General features: G+C 63.0%; 3 protein-coding genes across 45 annotated transcripts in view; 2 read left to right on the top strand and 1 right to left on the bottom strand.

Moving 5' to 3' along the window:
• The window catches only part of SIVA1 (SIVA1 apoptosis inducing factor), a 692,134-nt gene that overhangs the window by 13,471 nt on the left and 664,008 nt on the right, over positions 1-14,655 (top strand). The gene's annotated exons all lie outside the window — the stretch shown is intronic.
• ATP5MJ (ATP synthase membrane subunit j) overlaps positions 1-14,655 on the bottom strand; it is an 819,915-nt gene that overhangs the window by 172,773 nt on the left and 632,487 nt on the right. The window lies entirely within an intron of this gene.
• The window catches only part of ASPG (asparaginase), a 29,956-nt gene that overhangs the window by 4,190 nt on the left and 11,111 nt on the right, over positions 1-14,655 (top strand). For all 3 annotated transcript variants that reach the window (XM_050798415.1, XM_050798416.1, XM_050798414.1), the window contains exons 2-8: positions 3,161-3,269; positions 4,011-4,122; positions 5,975-6,100; positions 7,942-8,025; positions 8,862-8,988; positions 13,729-13,841; positions 14,472-14,654. In XM_050798415.1, the coding sequence (XP_050654372.1) occupies positions 3,161-3,269; positions 4,011-4,122; positions 5,975-6,100; positions 7,942-8,025; positions 8,862-8,988; positions 13,729-13,841; positions 14,472-14,654 (854 nt within the window). The remainder of the gene's footprint in view (positions 1-3,160; positions 3,270-4,010; positions 4,123-5,974; positions 6,101-7,941; positions 8,026-8,861; positions 8,989-13,728; positions 13,842-14,471; position 14,655) is intronic.

Genomic DNA, 14,655 nt, shown 5'->3' with positions numbered 1-14,655 from the left:
AGAATGGCTGCTGACGTACCACACATTGACTGCGGGGTGAGGTACTGGAGCCCCAGAATTAGAAAGTGGTTCACTTGCAGGTTGGTAAGAAAACTTTACTGGCGACAGTATAGGCTTGAAAAAGGAACATTTGGCCAGACATGGTGGCTCAGGCCTGTACTTCCAACACTTTTGGGAGGCCAAGGCAGGTGGATCACCTGAGGTCAGGAGTTTGAGACCAGCCTGGCTAACATGGCGAAACACCGTCTCTACTAAAAATAACAAATTAGCCAGGCGTGGTGGTGCATGCCTGTAATCCCAGCTACTCACGCCCCTGGGTACTTGGGAGGCTAAGGCAGGAGAATCGCGTGAGCCTTGAGGGTGGAGGTTGCAGTGAGTGGAGATGGCGTCACTGTATGCCAGCCTGGGCAACAGAGCGAGACTCTGTCTCAAAAAAAAAAAAAAAAAAAAAAAGGAAAAAGAAAAAAGAAAGAAATTGACCAGGCTGGTTTTGAACTCCTGGGCTCAAGTGATCTTCCTGCATCAGCCTCCCAAAATTCTGGGCTTAAAGGTATGAGCCATACAAACCACTGCAAAGCACATATTCAGTGTTTTGCTCGAGAGAAGAGGACACCAAGAGAATTTAGTCTTGTCTTTGGCTGATTTCGCCTGTGGTGCCCACACATCCCCCTGGCAGGGACAGCAGGGCCCATATCCACGCCTACCACTCTGCAGCATTCCTGGAAGTTTCTGGAAGCTGTTCCCCCACATGAGTCAGCAGCAGCTGGAGGTGACCTTGCGCAACGTATGTCCCACAAAGCCAAACCAGATGTGTCCCTCCACCTTCCCCATAAGACACCCCAGCTTCACCTGCCACAAGGAGTGGAGAGTGACTTTTCATTTCCTGTGGCCGCTGTGCCGGGCGGCTGAACACCACAGAAGTTCATTCTCGGGTCTGGAGGCTGAGGCCTGAGAGGGGTTTCCCCAGGCTGAGCCAGGGTGCTGCAGGGCACCGCTCCCTCCTGAGGCTCTGTGGGAGGAACTGCCCCTGCCACCTCCGCTGTGTGGTGGATGCCACAATCCTTGGCTTGTGGCCGCATCACTCCAGTCATCCAGCCCAGCATCTCCAAGGGCCGCTCTGCCCTGTTGTCATATGGCCTTCTCTTCTGTGCCTCCCACCTCCCCATGCCCTGTGGCCTCCCACCTGTAAGGAGACACGAGAGGGCTTTTAGGGCCCACCTCCCACCCCACGACCCCTAACATCACATCCACAAAGACACTTCCATGACCCCCACGACCCCTAATATCACATCCACAAAGACACTTCCCTGACCTCCACGACCCCTAATATCACATCCACAAAGACACTTCCATATGAAGTGACACCCACAGGTACCAGGGATTGGGATGTGGACATCTTTTTTATTTTTATGTATTTATTTAATTTTTTGAGACACAGTCTCATTCTGTCACCCAGGCGGGAGTGCAGTGGTGCCATCTTGGCTCACTGCAACCCCCACCTGCCAGATTCAAGTGATTCTCCCGCCTCAAGCTCCCAAGTAGCTGGGATTACAGGTGTGCGCCACCAGGCCCAGTTAATTTTTGTATTTTTCGTAAAGATGGGATTTCACCATGTTGGCCAGGCTGGTCTTGAATTCTTGACCTCAAGCAATCCGCCACCTCAGCCACCCAAAGTGCTGGGATTCCAGGCCTGAGCCACTGCGCCGGGCCCTGCGATGTGGACATCTTCTAGTATGCTTTTTCAACCCACCGCACATGAGACAGGGACACTTGGACACCAGTGTGGGGTGGACCCTGGCCCTCTGGATGCCCAGGGTCTGAGGTTGGGTCCTTGGGGTTCACAGGGCTGGTGAGTCCAGACCTTTGTTCTGGCAGCCCGTGTCCTGGCTGCACTCTGGGCGCCTCGGAGGGTAGACGGGTAGACAAACACGCATGGGCTCTGCCTCCCCCGTCTGCTGCCTGACCCCTACTGGCGGGGTGATTTTGTCAGTGGCTGCACCTCCGCCGACCTGTATCATCCAGTCCTCCGGCAAACGTCGCCGGGGCTCCACCGGCCTTTGTGTAAGGCCAGAGAAGATCATGGGTGCCATAAACCTTCATGGGGCCAAGGGGCTGGTGTCCTGGGGCCGGTGACTTAACAGGCAGAGATGTGGAGACCGGGCTGAGCCCAGCGGTGGAGGGCGACGGCAGGCAGGGGTGCGGCTGGAGGGATATCAGAGGGGGCTGCTTTAAATCGCCGAGTTTGGGATTAGTTTGTGAACCAGTGATAGGAGACGGGTGCGGCTGCAGAGGGTGACAGGGGAAAGCAGGTGACCATGGCGGGGGTCTGCAGGATAGGATAGGACACTGCTGCCAGGAGGGAGCTTCGGGGCTGGCTGGAGGCCCTGGACGGGTGGCTGAGGGGTCAGGGCTTTACACTGAGCGGCTGGCCCCAGGGAATGAGTGGTGTGGCCAGGTCTCCGTTTATGGGATGAAACTGAGATGCAGAGGCTGCAGGAAGGTGGCAGAGCTGCTAGGGGTGGGGCCAACCTCGCACACACACTTGCTGTGTGCGAGGCCCTCTGGGTCGGGGAGCTGGGGAAGGGGACCTGGGCTGGACCCTGAGGGAGTCACACAGTCCATGCCCTTTCGGAGCTGGAGGGTCAGTGAGGGAGAATGTGGGAACAGCAGTACAGCCTGGGCATCTGGGAGGGCTTCCTGGAGGTGGTGCTCCAATCTGGGTCTTGAGGCACCTACTGGGTGAGAAGTGGAGATGAGGCAGGACTTCCAGGCAGAGCCTGCAGCACATCCACAGTGAGGCAAAGGCTGAGCCCCGTGGACCTTGGTGAGGAGTGTGGACTGAGCATTTGGAGAAGGGGTGGGAGCAGGGGCAGGGCCTGAGTAGAGCAGCTGGAGACCTGGGCAGAGCTCCTGGGGCTGTCCAGGTGTGAAATGAGGAATCACCATGGGCTCCAAGGCAGGAAGCCATGGCTTCCAAACGCGGGTCAGCGGCCTGCCCTCTGAGGCGTCCCAGGGGCAGCCATAGCCCTTCCTCCAAGCCTCTGACTGTCATAAGACAGGAACCCCATCCCACCAGCTCTGGTCCTGCCCCTCAGTGAGGGAGGAGGAGGCCATGGCTGCCAGTCCCTGACCCCACCATCCACCTGGACTCTGCCTGCAGTGCTCATGCCTGGGACGGGCCTGGCTGCCATCCTGAGGACACTGCCCATGTTCCATGACGAAGAGCATGCCCGAGCCTGCGGCCTCTCTGAGGACATCCTGGTGCTGCCGTGAGTGTGGGCTCCTCCCGGTCCCGGGCAGGGCATGGCTGCTGGGGGGCACCGAACCCGAGGCTGGGCACTGCTGGCCAGGCCCACGTGAGCCATTTGCTCACCCCTGTCTCTAACATCCCCTCAGCTCACAGGGCTTTAGGATTGACCAGCAGCCGCCTTCCACCAGAGCCTGAGCCTCTGAGGGTGCCCCTGTGCCTGGTCCCACCTTCCCTCCCTGCCCTTCTCCCACACCCCCAGCCAGGCTGGTTTGGCAAGTGTGATGAGGGCTTCCCATCTAGGCACCCTGTATATCAGGAGCCGGCTGGCCCAGGCGGCCTTGTCCCCAGCATGGAGATCCTTCCATTTCTCTGCTCTGGGCCCAGCTCCTTGATGTCCCCCACAGCTGGGGGTGAGCTGGGAGTTGCCCTCGTGGTGGCTGACCACCACAGCCGTCGCAGGCGAGCCTCCTGCCAGCAGCCTCTCCTGCCGGAGCATGGGCTGGTCCCAGCCCCCCTCTCCGAGCTGCTGTGGGAAGAAGACTGCTGGGAGTGGCCCATCCTGACCCACATCCTCGCCCCTGTGGGGAGCTCCAGGTGGAAGGGGTCCGGGCCCTGTGCCTGGGATGCTGAGAGTTTGCTGTGTGCAGAGCCCTTGGCGTAGGGGCCCCACCTCCGCCAGAGGGGAGCAGAGCAGGTCAGGACATTTGGAGGTGCAGAGCAGGAGCCTGCAGTTCCGCCTCCTGCTGTTCCCGTCCCGCAGCCCGGCCACCCCCAACCAGAGGATCCTCTACACCGTGCTGGAGTGCCAGCCCCTCTTCGACTCCAGTGACATGACCATCGCTGAGTGGGTTCGCGTTGCCCAGACCATCGAGGTAGTAGGGCTGGGGAGTGCTGGGTGGGGCTGTGGAGAGTGGGCAGGGCTGTTGGGTGTGAGTGGCGCTAGGGAGCATGGGTGGGAATGGGGAGTGTGAGCGGGGCTTGGAGTGTGGGCGGGACTGTGGAGTGTGGGCGGGGCTGTGGAGAGTGGGCGGGGCTGTGGAGTGTTGGGGGGCTGTGGGTGTGGGCGGGGCTGTGTTGTGTGGGCAGGGCTGTGTTTCATGGGTGGAGCTGTGTTGTGGGTGGGGCTGTAGAGTGGGAGTGGGGCTATTTGTGTGGGTGGGGCTATGCGTGTGGGCAGGGCTCTGGGTATGGGCGGGGCTGGTGGATGGGCAGTGGCCCACAGAAACACTCTGGGACAGGTGAGGAGCTGCAGGGTCTGGGGTGGAGTCCGCCTGCCCAGCCTGGGGCCTGGGAGCATCTGGGAATGGCAGCTTCAGGAAATCCGGGCAGGGTCCACATGTCAGAGCTGGGGGCAAGACTCTGAGGCCCCCTCCCTCATGCAAGCTAGGGGTGGACGTAGAGGGCCAAGTCGACTTCCCAGGCGAGGACACAGCGGGAACAGCTATCTTAGCCTGTCTCAGTTAGTATCTGGGGCATGGTGTGTGATGCTACCTTGAGGGCCGACACGCTCCTTGTGCCTGGCTGGTCACCGGCTCACTGCCCTCTGTCCGTCCCCTCCCCAGTTGGGGTCTTAGTGGATTTAGGACCACAGCACTTCTTGCAGATTCTTGTGGTTTACAGCGACCTGTGTGCTCACCCTGCAGGCAGAACCACCCCCCACCTCATCAGCTTTTCTTCTCCATTCTCCCCCACCACAGCACGCTCCCATGTTACCTGAGCTGCCTCCCCTGGCAGGGGCCTCCTGCCCTCTCCAGTCCCAATTCTCACCTGCTTCGTTTACAAACCCCCTGCTCCCCTGAGTGGGAACACCTAGGCTTCCCCTTCCCAGCAGCGGGGTGGGGGGCAGCACCACCCAGGACAGGCTCCTCCATCTGTGGCCGGCAGCCCTCACCGGACAAGGCCTCACTGCTGTTTGAGGCCCACGAAGGTGCCCTGTGGTCAGGGACCAGCCCTGGACAGCCTCACAAAGGCCTTCTCAGCTCAGGGGCCCAGCCTGCCGTCTTGCCGCGAGTGGCCAGCAGAGGGCGCCCTTCCCCTCCTTGGCCTCCGCTCCTCTGCAGTTCCCCGGGCCTACAGGGCTTGGTGTTTCAATAGCCCACCAGGCAGGCCCAGGCTTAGTATGGGACCCTGGGCTCTTGGAACGGTGCCCTGGCAGCCACAGCCTGGACCTGCCACCCTCCAGGGGGTGGTGGCCAGGAGACGTCCCTGCATGACCAGCTTCACTGCTGCCCTTCAGTGTCCTGCCCCCCAGCCCAGGTCCAGATTCAGGCAACCTCCATGGTCACCTGCTGGCTCCCGGCCATGGCTGTGCCTTGACCCTGCAGGCGTCCTTATGCCCACCATTGTGTTCTTGCCTGATCCGCCGTCTGGGCTTCGAGGCTCATGCACTACCACAGCCCCCTGCTGCCATGTGAGGCGCTCTCCCACCCTCCAGGAATGTGCAGAGGCCCCTCGGAGGGACTCATTCTCGAGTGCTCTGAGGGGAGCCTCAGCGCGCGGTGGGTGCACCTGAGTGGCATGGAAGCCTCGGGGCAGGGAGAGCGTGGGGGTCCCAGGACTCCACGCCAGGTGCTCACCTTCCAGAGAGGGACTTCCAGGCCAGGGCCCCATGGGCGCCTCCCCCGAGTTCTCCCCTCTGCATCTGGACCCTTTCCCCCTGCTGCACCCTCCCCCACGCCTGCTCCCCGAGGGGCTGGCCTGCCTGAGTGTGCGCCCCTCCTGCAGAGGCACTACAAGCAGTACCACGGCTTTGTGGTCATCCACGGCACTGACACCATGGCCTTTGCTGCCTCGATGCTGTCCTTCATGCTGGAGAACCTGCAGAAGACCGTCATCCTCACTGGGGCCCAGGTAACCTCAGGGGCCCGGGGCTCCTAGGAATCGGGGCTTCCTGAGGCCACAAGTCAAGTCTGTGCTGCCGGCGGCCGCTGCGGGATCCTGGGCTTCCTGCTCAGCCCGGCAGCTCCTGAGCTGGCTGCTGCAGGGCCCGTGCTGGGCCTCACGAGTGCTCAGGTCCTGCCAGGGTGCCAGCCCACTTGCCCCATGGAGGAGGTCATCTCCTGCTGGTGGCCCCGGGAGCTGTGAGGCCCTGGAGCCCCCAGAGCCATGCCCACCTCGGCCCTGGGGGTGCCAGGCATCCCTTCCTCTCCTCCCGATGCTTGCTCGCGGCCGCTGCCCACCTCTCCGTCTGGCGCAGCAGGATGGCTACACACAGAGCAGTGCCGGGAGGCCCCCACCGCGTCCCTGCCTTTGTCCCTCTCTTTGCTCCACCCACTGTGGTTCCAGGCAATGCCATCCTGGGGGCCCTGGCACACGATTTCCCCGCTTCTCTCAACCTAACCCAGCACAAATCCCATAAGCCAAGGCCAGTGGATTGTTCTGGAAAACTGGATTTGAGGGGAGGTGGCAGGGGAGGTCGGCTAGAGGCTGACTAGGGGTTCCTGTTGCCTGCGGGTGGCAGTGGCACCTGAGCCCCTTGGGATCCTTTCCCATGGCTGAGGCTAAGGTCTTGTGTGGGAACCCGGTACCTATGTCCCTTTGAGCTTGGTGGCAGCTCCAGGAAACTCCATGGAGGCTGTCTTAGGAGGTCTGCGGGGAGCAGTCCAGGGAGGCGGCTCAGCCATCCCGCTCTGCTTGCCTGGAGCCATCTCCCTTGTCCCTCTGGGGTCTCCCCGGGGCCTACTGCACACCTGTTAGGGGGGAGCAGCACCTCCCGCCCCAGAGCTCGAGAAGGAGGGACAGGACTCCGGCTGGTTTTCCTCTTTCCAGACACTCCCGAGCCCTGGGGCAGCAGAACGTCCCATGGGCCTCTCCAGGGGAATCAACGGCACAGTTACGAGCGCTGCGGGCCCCAGGAATGTTCACATGCATGTTCTCCTCTCCCTGATGTTGGCCTTTGTCGGGGCATCCTTATCCCTGTTATACCCATGGGGAAACAGGCTTATAGGCCAAGGACTCACCCACAGCCACGCACCACATAAGGGCTGAGCCAGGGAGGACCCAGGACCCAGGACCTAGGACTGCCACCCCCTGCCAGGGCTCTCTCCCTCCAGAGGCCCTGCACTGACCACTGCCCGGCCGCCTCCTCCTGAAGACCCTGGCCTCTGCACGGCCACCTGCGCCCTCCTGGGACACGCTACTCAGTCAACCATAGGGCACGGTCGCCCATGCTAGACACAGGCAGCTGCGGGAGGAGCTGTACTGTGCCTGGCATCGCGAGGCAGTTCCTTTCTGTCACAGCCCACCCACCCCTCACCCCCACCACCCTCCTTCCAGCCCACAGTTCTGCTGGGGTAGCAAGGGAGCTGGGCAGGGCAGCTGGGGTGGGAGGCCTGGGGTGTGTTCTCCAGTATGGGGACCGGCTGGCCTCTGCTGCCAGCACTCGGCTCTTGGACCTGTAAAGGGAGCTGGTGGGTGGGTTGAGGTCCTGGGTGCAGTCTGGCATCGTCTGCAGGGGCAGCTGTTGTTGGCGGCCTTGGAGATGGGCTTACTGCCCAGCTCCTCTGAGCACCCCATTCCCCCAAGACACCCATCTCCAGGCTGCCTGCTGCAGTCCAAGCCTGCCGGTCCTCTCTCCCACACCCCACCTGGGGCTCCTGGGCTGGGCCTGGAGGTTTCCCTGGAGTGATGAGCTGGGCATCCCAGGCTTCTGGGCGTCCCAGGCCTCAGCTCCTCCGTGGCCTCTCCCCCAGGTGTCCATCCATGCCCTGTGGAGCGACGGCCGTGAGAACCTGCTGGGGGCGCTGCTCATGGCTGGCCAGTATGTGATCCCAGAGGTACCTGCCTGGCACGCATGGAGGCGGGGCAGGTGGGGCGGGGGCGGGAGCCCGAGAGCAGCCGGGAAACAAAGTCCCCCCAGGCCCCTCCCCAGACGCCACTGCCAATGGCTGGGTGCGCTGTCTTCTAGATCTTACGTTGTGGATATTTACATTAGAGATATGTATGTAAGTTTTACATTAGAGATATGTATGAAAGCTTCTATAAGACCTCCTACGATGGATATTTACATTAGAGATATGTATATAAGTTTCTATAAAAATAGGTTGCAGCCAGCATGGCTTTGAAGGGTGTCCCTTGCCCTCCTCCATGTCTTTCCCTGTCATGTGGTATCCCAGGAAGATGTGTGCAAAGATCCTCCAGCCTTGGGGCAGGGGCTTTCCCTTAGGCTCTTGAGCAGCTTAACACCGGCTCCTGAGGGCCTCAGGGACTCCCATTCACCGTGGGCAGCGGGTCTCCAGCATCAGCTGTGCTCGCTGCACCTTTGGGATGAGTTCCCAGGGCGCTCTAAGAAACAGGGATGGGGGCAGTGGGCAGGTGGGAAGGGAAGGAAGTACGGTGCCCTCCTGCCACCCAGCCACCTGCACACCCCAGGCGCTGGGGTCCCCAGGCCTCTGCAGGCTCCGGTTAGCCTGGGGGTAGGTGGCAGGGCAGGAAAGGGCCTGAGCAGGGCGGTACCTGCTCCCAGGAGGGTCTCTGCCTGTGGTGGGTGGGGTTACAGTCCCGCCTCCCCCTGGGCCTGGGCACCCCATTGATGGCAGGGAGGAAGCTGGAGGGCAGAGGGGTCAGGGACAGGGTGGCCGCTGCTCTGAGCTCTGTCGCTTCCTTCCCGCAGGTCTGCCTCTTCTTCCAGAATCAGCTGTTTCGGGGCAACCGGACGACCAAGGTGGATGCTCGGAGGTTCGCAGCCTTCTGCTCCCCGAACCTGCCGCCTCTGGCCACTGTGGGTGCTGACGTCACAGGTAAGCCCCGCAAGAGCAGGGCCAGGTGCCTGCCCAGTGCTGGTGCTGGCCAAGGGGTGGCTGCAGGGAGCTCGTGGCTGGGACTCGGCAGAATTTGAGAGCACCGTGCCTGGTTCTGAGTTGCCCTGGCTTATTTCTGGCCTGGGCTGTGGAGAAGCCAGGGCTGTGTGGACAGGCCTGCTGCGTGGCCACAGAGGGGGGGCCTCCACAGCTCCCTGTAGGCTCAGAGGCGGGAGACCTGGAAGAGAGGTTTGGGGCATCTGACCCTCGTGTGTCCTGCCCAACCCCTGGCCCCAGGCCGAGGAGGTCCTCAATGACCACCTGGCTCTGCCGCACCTCTGTGTGCCATAGCCTTGTCCCCGGGAGTTTCAGGGACTCTTTCTGTCCTCTGGTTCCGGCGGGCAGCCCAGCCATCCTTGCGGGGCTGACTCCAGCCGGTCCTGTGTCCTGAGGCTTCCTCCTGGGGGGCCCAGCCCGCCCCCTGGCCCTGGCTGTAGGAGCAGCCTTGGGGCTTGTTCTCAGAGACCGTTGCCCTGCCAGACCTCACCTGAGACGCAGGGCCATTCCAATGGCCTGCCCAGAAGTCACTCCCTGGCCTACAGTGTCTCCGTCTGGGATGTGCGGCTCCTGAGGGAGCCCCTGCCTCCTGGACTCTACCTGGCCCCTGCCCGCTCCAGGTCCATGACTGGCATGGCCAGTCCTTCTGACCCCACCCCAGCACCCCTCCCTGAGGCGGCAGGAGCGTCCCCTCCCTCCTGCGGGACGCATCCTGCCTACCCTGGCCCCCTGCTGTCTCGTGGCAGCCCCAAACCTGCCCTGTGTCTCCTCCTGACTGACTGAGGTGAGGTCCAGCCCAGGGGAGGCTCCAGGGCTTGGCAGCACTGGCCTTCCTTTGGGCTCATTTGACGCCTCGCCTGGGGCTGGGTGGGGCTGCCTGCCCAGGACTGAAGCAGCTGTTCCCGTCTTTGGGGGGGTGGGCTGGAGGTGCCCCCTCTCCCACGCTGGGCTTCTATCCAGGCCTGGGTCATGGCGGGCTGATGGCTCAAGCCCACAAGGTCACTGGACGCCTGAGGAGGCACTTCCTAGGGAATCTCGCGGTGCAGCAGGGGCTCCCCGCTCCCCACTCCCCATTTTAAGGAGGAGCAGACCCTCCTGGAGACAGGGTTGGACTGTGGGTTGCTGGGGCACCACTTCCCTCCCGGAAGATTTCCTGGACACAGGCAAGGACCCTGGGGAGCTCCAGGGCCTGGCATGAGGGGGCCCTGGGAAGGGTCTGGCGGGGCAGGGGCCTTCCTGGAGCACCCACCGGAAGCCGGGGACAGGAGGGGCTCTGGGCACGTCTGGCTGCGGGCCGTCTGCAGAAACGGGTGGAGGCAGGTGATTCCGAAAGCCCCGGCATCTTTGGCACTCAAGACAAGGCGTGCGTGTGGGAGTCCGGGCTCGGTGGCGGCCTTGCTTGTTGCCCCAGGGCCCCTCAGCAGGACAGAACAGAGGAAACTGCCTGGTTCTACAGGTGAGAAACGGAGGCAGAGAGAGCCAGGCTCCCACAGGGAGGCACCGACTCAAGCCTGTGCTGTCTCCTGTCCTGGGCTCACACCCTGAGCTCCAAAGATGCCGGGGCTTTCGGAATCACCTGCCTCCACCCGTTTCTGCAGACGGCCCTGCAGCCAGACGTGCCCAGAGCCCCTCCTGTCCCCGGCTTCCGGTGGGTGCTCCAGGAAGGCCCCTGCCCTGCCAGACCCTTCCCAGGGCACCCTCATGCCAGGCCCTGGAGCTCCCCAGGGTCCTTGCCTGTGTTCCTGTTCCAGCAGGGGGACTGCTGCTCCCTCGAGCACCTTCTAGGGAGTGTGATGCCCAGAACACATCAGTGTGTCTGACACGTGTGCAGCACACCGGGTCTCGGGCCTGGGCAGGGTCCACTTGCTCACCAAGGGCCGGAGCAGCCCGAAAGGCTTCTTGGAGGAGGTAGCTTGTGAGCTGGTGCTGGTGGGGTACTGGCTTGCTTGCCCATGCTGGATGCTGGCACTCGGCTCCTCCAGCCCAGGGAGAAGGAGCAGCAAGAGGTGTGGGCGGTGCCCTGCAGGCTCGGCTCCCCCGTGGGGCCTGATTCACACCTTATCTGGGGCTCAGGAGTGGAGCTTCTGCTGGTGGGTGGACCCCGCCCCGGCAGGGCGCAGAGGACCGTGCTCCGGATTCCAGGGACTCTGCCAGCACAGGGTGCTAAGCCTGGGCAGGCCACGAGGCTCAAGACACACCGGCCTCAGGCCCAGGGCCGCGGAGCAGCTCCTGGGCGTAGCTCTAAGGCTGGTCTGGACGAGAGGCTGTCCCGGTCCCAGCCCCCCACCCCTGAGTGTTTCTCACATGCATGTGGGTGTGGGAACCTGATGCCAGGCTGCCGGGCCGGTTCTGGCACCCGGTGTTGAGAAACCTCAGGCCTTGCCCAGGGCGTGGCAGCTGGGGCCCCTGGGGAGGGGCATGGGTTGGCAATGTGCACCCTCACCCTCTCTGAACCAGCTGGGGTTAGCAATGCCAGCCTGGGCCGGGATGCCAGCTACCAGCACCCTGTCGAGGGCTTGTTCTGGGCTTTTTACCTACTGTTTGGGAAGTGAGGGGCTGAGCTGGTCTGGGAGTCATGGGCAGGCTTGGTGCTCCTGTCCACAGTCGGCTCGGCACCAAGGAGTGGGGGGTGCATGGGAGGCTGGAGGAGGCCCTGCTGGCCCTGTCCTTTCCGTGTGTCTGAGGAGACCACACTGTCACCCCCAGGCAAATCCTGCACCCTTACCCTTCTGTGCTGAACCAAGGCCCTGGCCCACTCTGCTGGGGCCCTTAGAGCAGAGGAGGGTGGAGCAGGGGACATGGCTGTGGGGTCAGGCCAGGCCTGTCACGCACCAGCCGTGGGTCCTTTCGCTGGGTCATTCCAACGCAGAGCCCCAGAGCCCTTCCCTGTGCACTGGGAGAAGCCACCTCCCTCCCAGACATGTCCCAGCCACCCCAGCTGTGCCACATCCAGCCTTGAGGCTGCAGACTACACCGTTTGGCTTCTGTGCTAAGCTCTGGTATCTGTAAAACAGGGCCATAGTCCCTCCTGGGGGGTGAGGGGCTGAGCCAGCAGGCCTCACCTGGCGCTCCTCTCTGCCGCTGGGTGTGGGCTCATCATTCCCCTGGCCTCCAGCAGGCCTGGACAGGAAGGACTGGGGTCCCAGGGGTGGCCTCCACAGACCCTCAGGAGGCGACGGTCAGTGCAGGGTGGGTGTGGGCCCTCTTTGTCTCTGTGTAATAACGCCCTCTGCAGCCATAACTCTCTGCTGGTGGCAGCGGTGCCCCCTCCTTCCCTGTGCTGATGCCTTATCTGCTTGTCCAGCTGAGACACACACTGTCAGTTAAAGGGCATCTCACGCTGCCATCGTGTGGGCCTGACTGATGCTGTGGGCACTGGTGGGGGTGGAAGACTCACTGCCGGGCCCCTGCTCCCCCCTTTCTCATCCCCAGCACCCCACATCTCCCCTCTTCAGCTCCACCATGCCAGGGAAGTCCTTTTTATCGCATGCAAGCTGCTCTGGTGGAAGTGGCCAGAGACACATGGGTGGCATTTCCCTGAGGGCAGGAGGAAGAGCCATGTGTAGGGGTCCTCAAGTGCTGTCCCAGCACTGTGCCGGGCTCTCCAGGCGCCCAGGCCTTTCCCCGCCTCTGGGCCTCGGTTTCCCTGGGCTGGGCTCTCCGGCCTCCAGGGTGTTTACTGCCCTGGGCAGGCTCTGACATCGCACAGTGCGGTGGGAGTCCCCAGTATCCAGCCCTGCTCTGCTGGAGGCTGCCATGAGTGTGGAGAGGGGCCAAGGGAATGGACCCCATCCTCGGCGCTGGCCTCCGAGGGTTTAGGGGCCGGGCTTGCGGCGTCAGCCTCCCACCCCCACCCACAGTGGAGTGAGAAGGTCGGAAGAACCCTGGGGGCTCGAGTGCTGCCAGAGAGGCGGCCTTCAGCTCGAGGACAGACATGCCCTCTGGGGAGCCCGTCTGCATGGATGGGTTCAAGGGGCACTGACCCCAAATATCCATCCCTCTCCACTTCACCTGGAGCCTGCACCTCCACCATCACCCACCCTGGGTGTGGGGAGGGGGTGATGGGTGCACATTAGGATTTTGGGGTGAACTGGATGGAGGCCTTCTCTCCCCAGAGGTGAGGGATCCTAAAGTCCATTTGTTCACTTATTCAACCACTGAGCCGGTGGGCAGTGGGCACAGTGGGTGCCCAGCAAGGGGCAGAGGAGGCTGGCTGGTTCGACAGTGCTGCCCCACGCCTGTGACCCAGCGCAGCGACTGCTGGTGGCTTCCCAGCTGGGCACACCTGCCCTCCTCGTCTCTGCGCCCGCCTGACGCCCCCATGCAGCCTGCAAGGCACAGCCGGGCCTCCATCTCTGCGGGACCCTCCTGCCCCCTTGCCTGGCCAGCGGAGATTTCCTGGGCTGTCACCCTTGAGACTGTGTTGCCCATCGGTCTCTCGCTGGCTGAGTGCCTCCTCCCGCAGCCCCGTGCATGCTGCGGAGCCTGGCACAGGCCGGATTGTGCCACAGCCTGGGAGGATTTGCCTGTGGGAGAGGAGGCAGGGCAAGGGGACTGAGGTGCGAAGGCTCAGGGTTCTGAAAACAAGGGAGGAGGCGGCCTGTGCAGAGGGCCAGGCGCTGGGCTGGGGTCTCGGCTGGCGGGAGACCTGAAGGTGCCACACAGGCCCTTCCCTGTCGTCAGTCAACAGGGAGCTGGTGCGGAAGGTTGGCGGGAAGGCGGGCCTGGTGGTGCACAGCAGCATGGAGCAGGATGTGGGCCTGCTACGCCTCTACCCTGGGATCCCCGCCGCCCTGGTAGGGACCGCCCCGCCATCCTGCCCCTGCAGCCCCGAGCCCCAGCCCTCTGCAGCTCCCATGGCGCCCAGGCTCCCTGGGGCCCTCACCAGCCAGTGTAGACCCCACATGGACTTGAGATGTCTGCAGTGTGGCCACACCGGCCCCAGGCCCTGTCCCCGTCCTTGGTCATGGTGCTTTCCAGCCTCTTGGGGAGTGGGCAGGGTTGGGGCGTGCCTCACGGCCAGAACGGGGTCCTCCATGCTTTCCTAGAGGCAGCGTCCTCCCCCAGATTCCAGCTGGCTCGGAGCCGCCCCTGCTGTGCTGGACAAGGGCGTTTGCGCTGGGGCCTCTGATGGCCTTCTTGGCTCCTCTCCCACCTCTCTGAAGTGTTTCCACGGTGTTCTGCCACACAAGGCCTTCGTCCCTACAGACAGGGCGACCCTTTGGGAGAATGTGGGGGGAGCAGCCCCCTGCAGGTGCCAGCAGCCATGCACACCTGCCAGGAGCCCTGCTGTCCTGGGAGCACGGCAGGCACCAGCTGCCCCTGGCTTGGGGTCCCTCTCCTTGGGAGGACACGGGGCAAGCCTCAGTGGTGCTGAGGGCAGAGACCCTCACCATCCAGCCCTCCCTCCCACCACCGCCCCACAGGTTCGGGCCTTCTTGCAGCCTCCCCTGAAGGGCATGGTCATGGAGACCTTCGGTTCGGGGAACGGACCCACCAAGCCCGACCTGCTGCAGGAGCTGCAGATGGCGACCAAACGCGGCCTGGTCATCGTCAATTGTACCCACTGCCTCCAGGGGACTGTGACCACAGACTATGCAGCTGGCATGG

This window comes from Macaca thibetana, chromosome 7 (genome assembly GCF_024542745.1).
Source record: "Macaca thibetana thibetana isolate TM-01 chromosome 7, ASM2454274v1, whole genome shotgun sequence".
NCBI classification, from domain to species: Eukaryota; Metazoa; Chordata; class Mammalia; order Primates; family Cercopithecidae; genus Macaca; species Macaca thibetana.
Note: the sequence above shows the minus strand (reverse complement) of the source record. Positions and strands in the feature narration are given on the sequence as shown.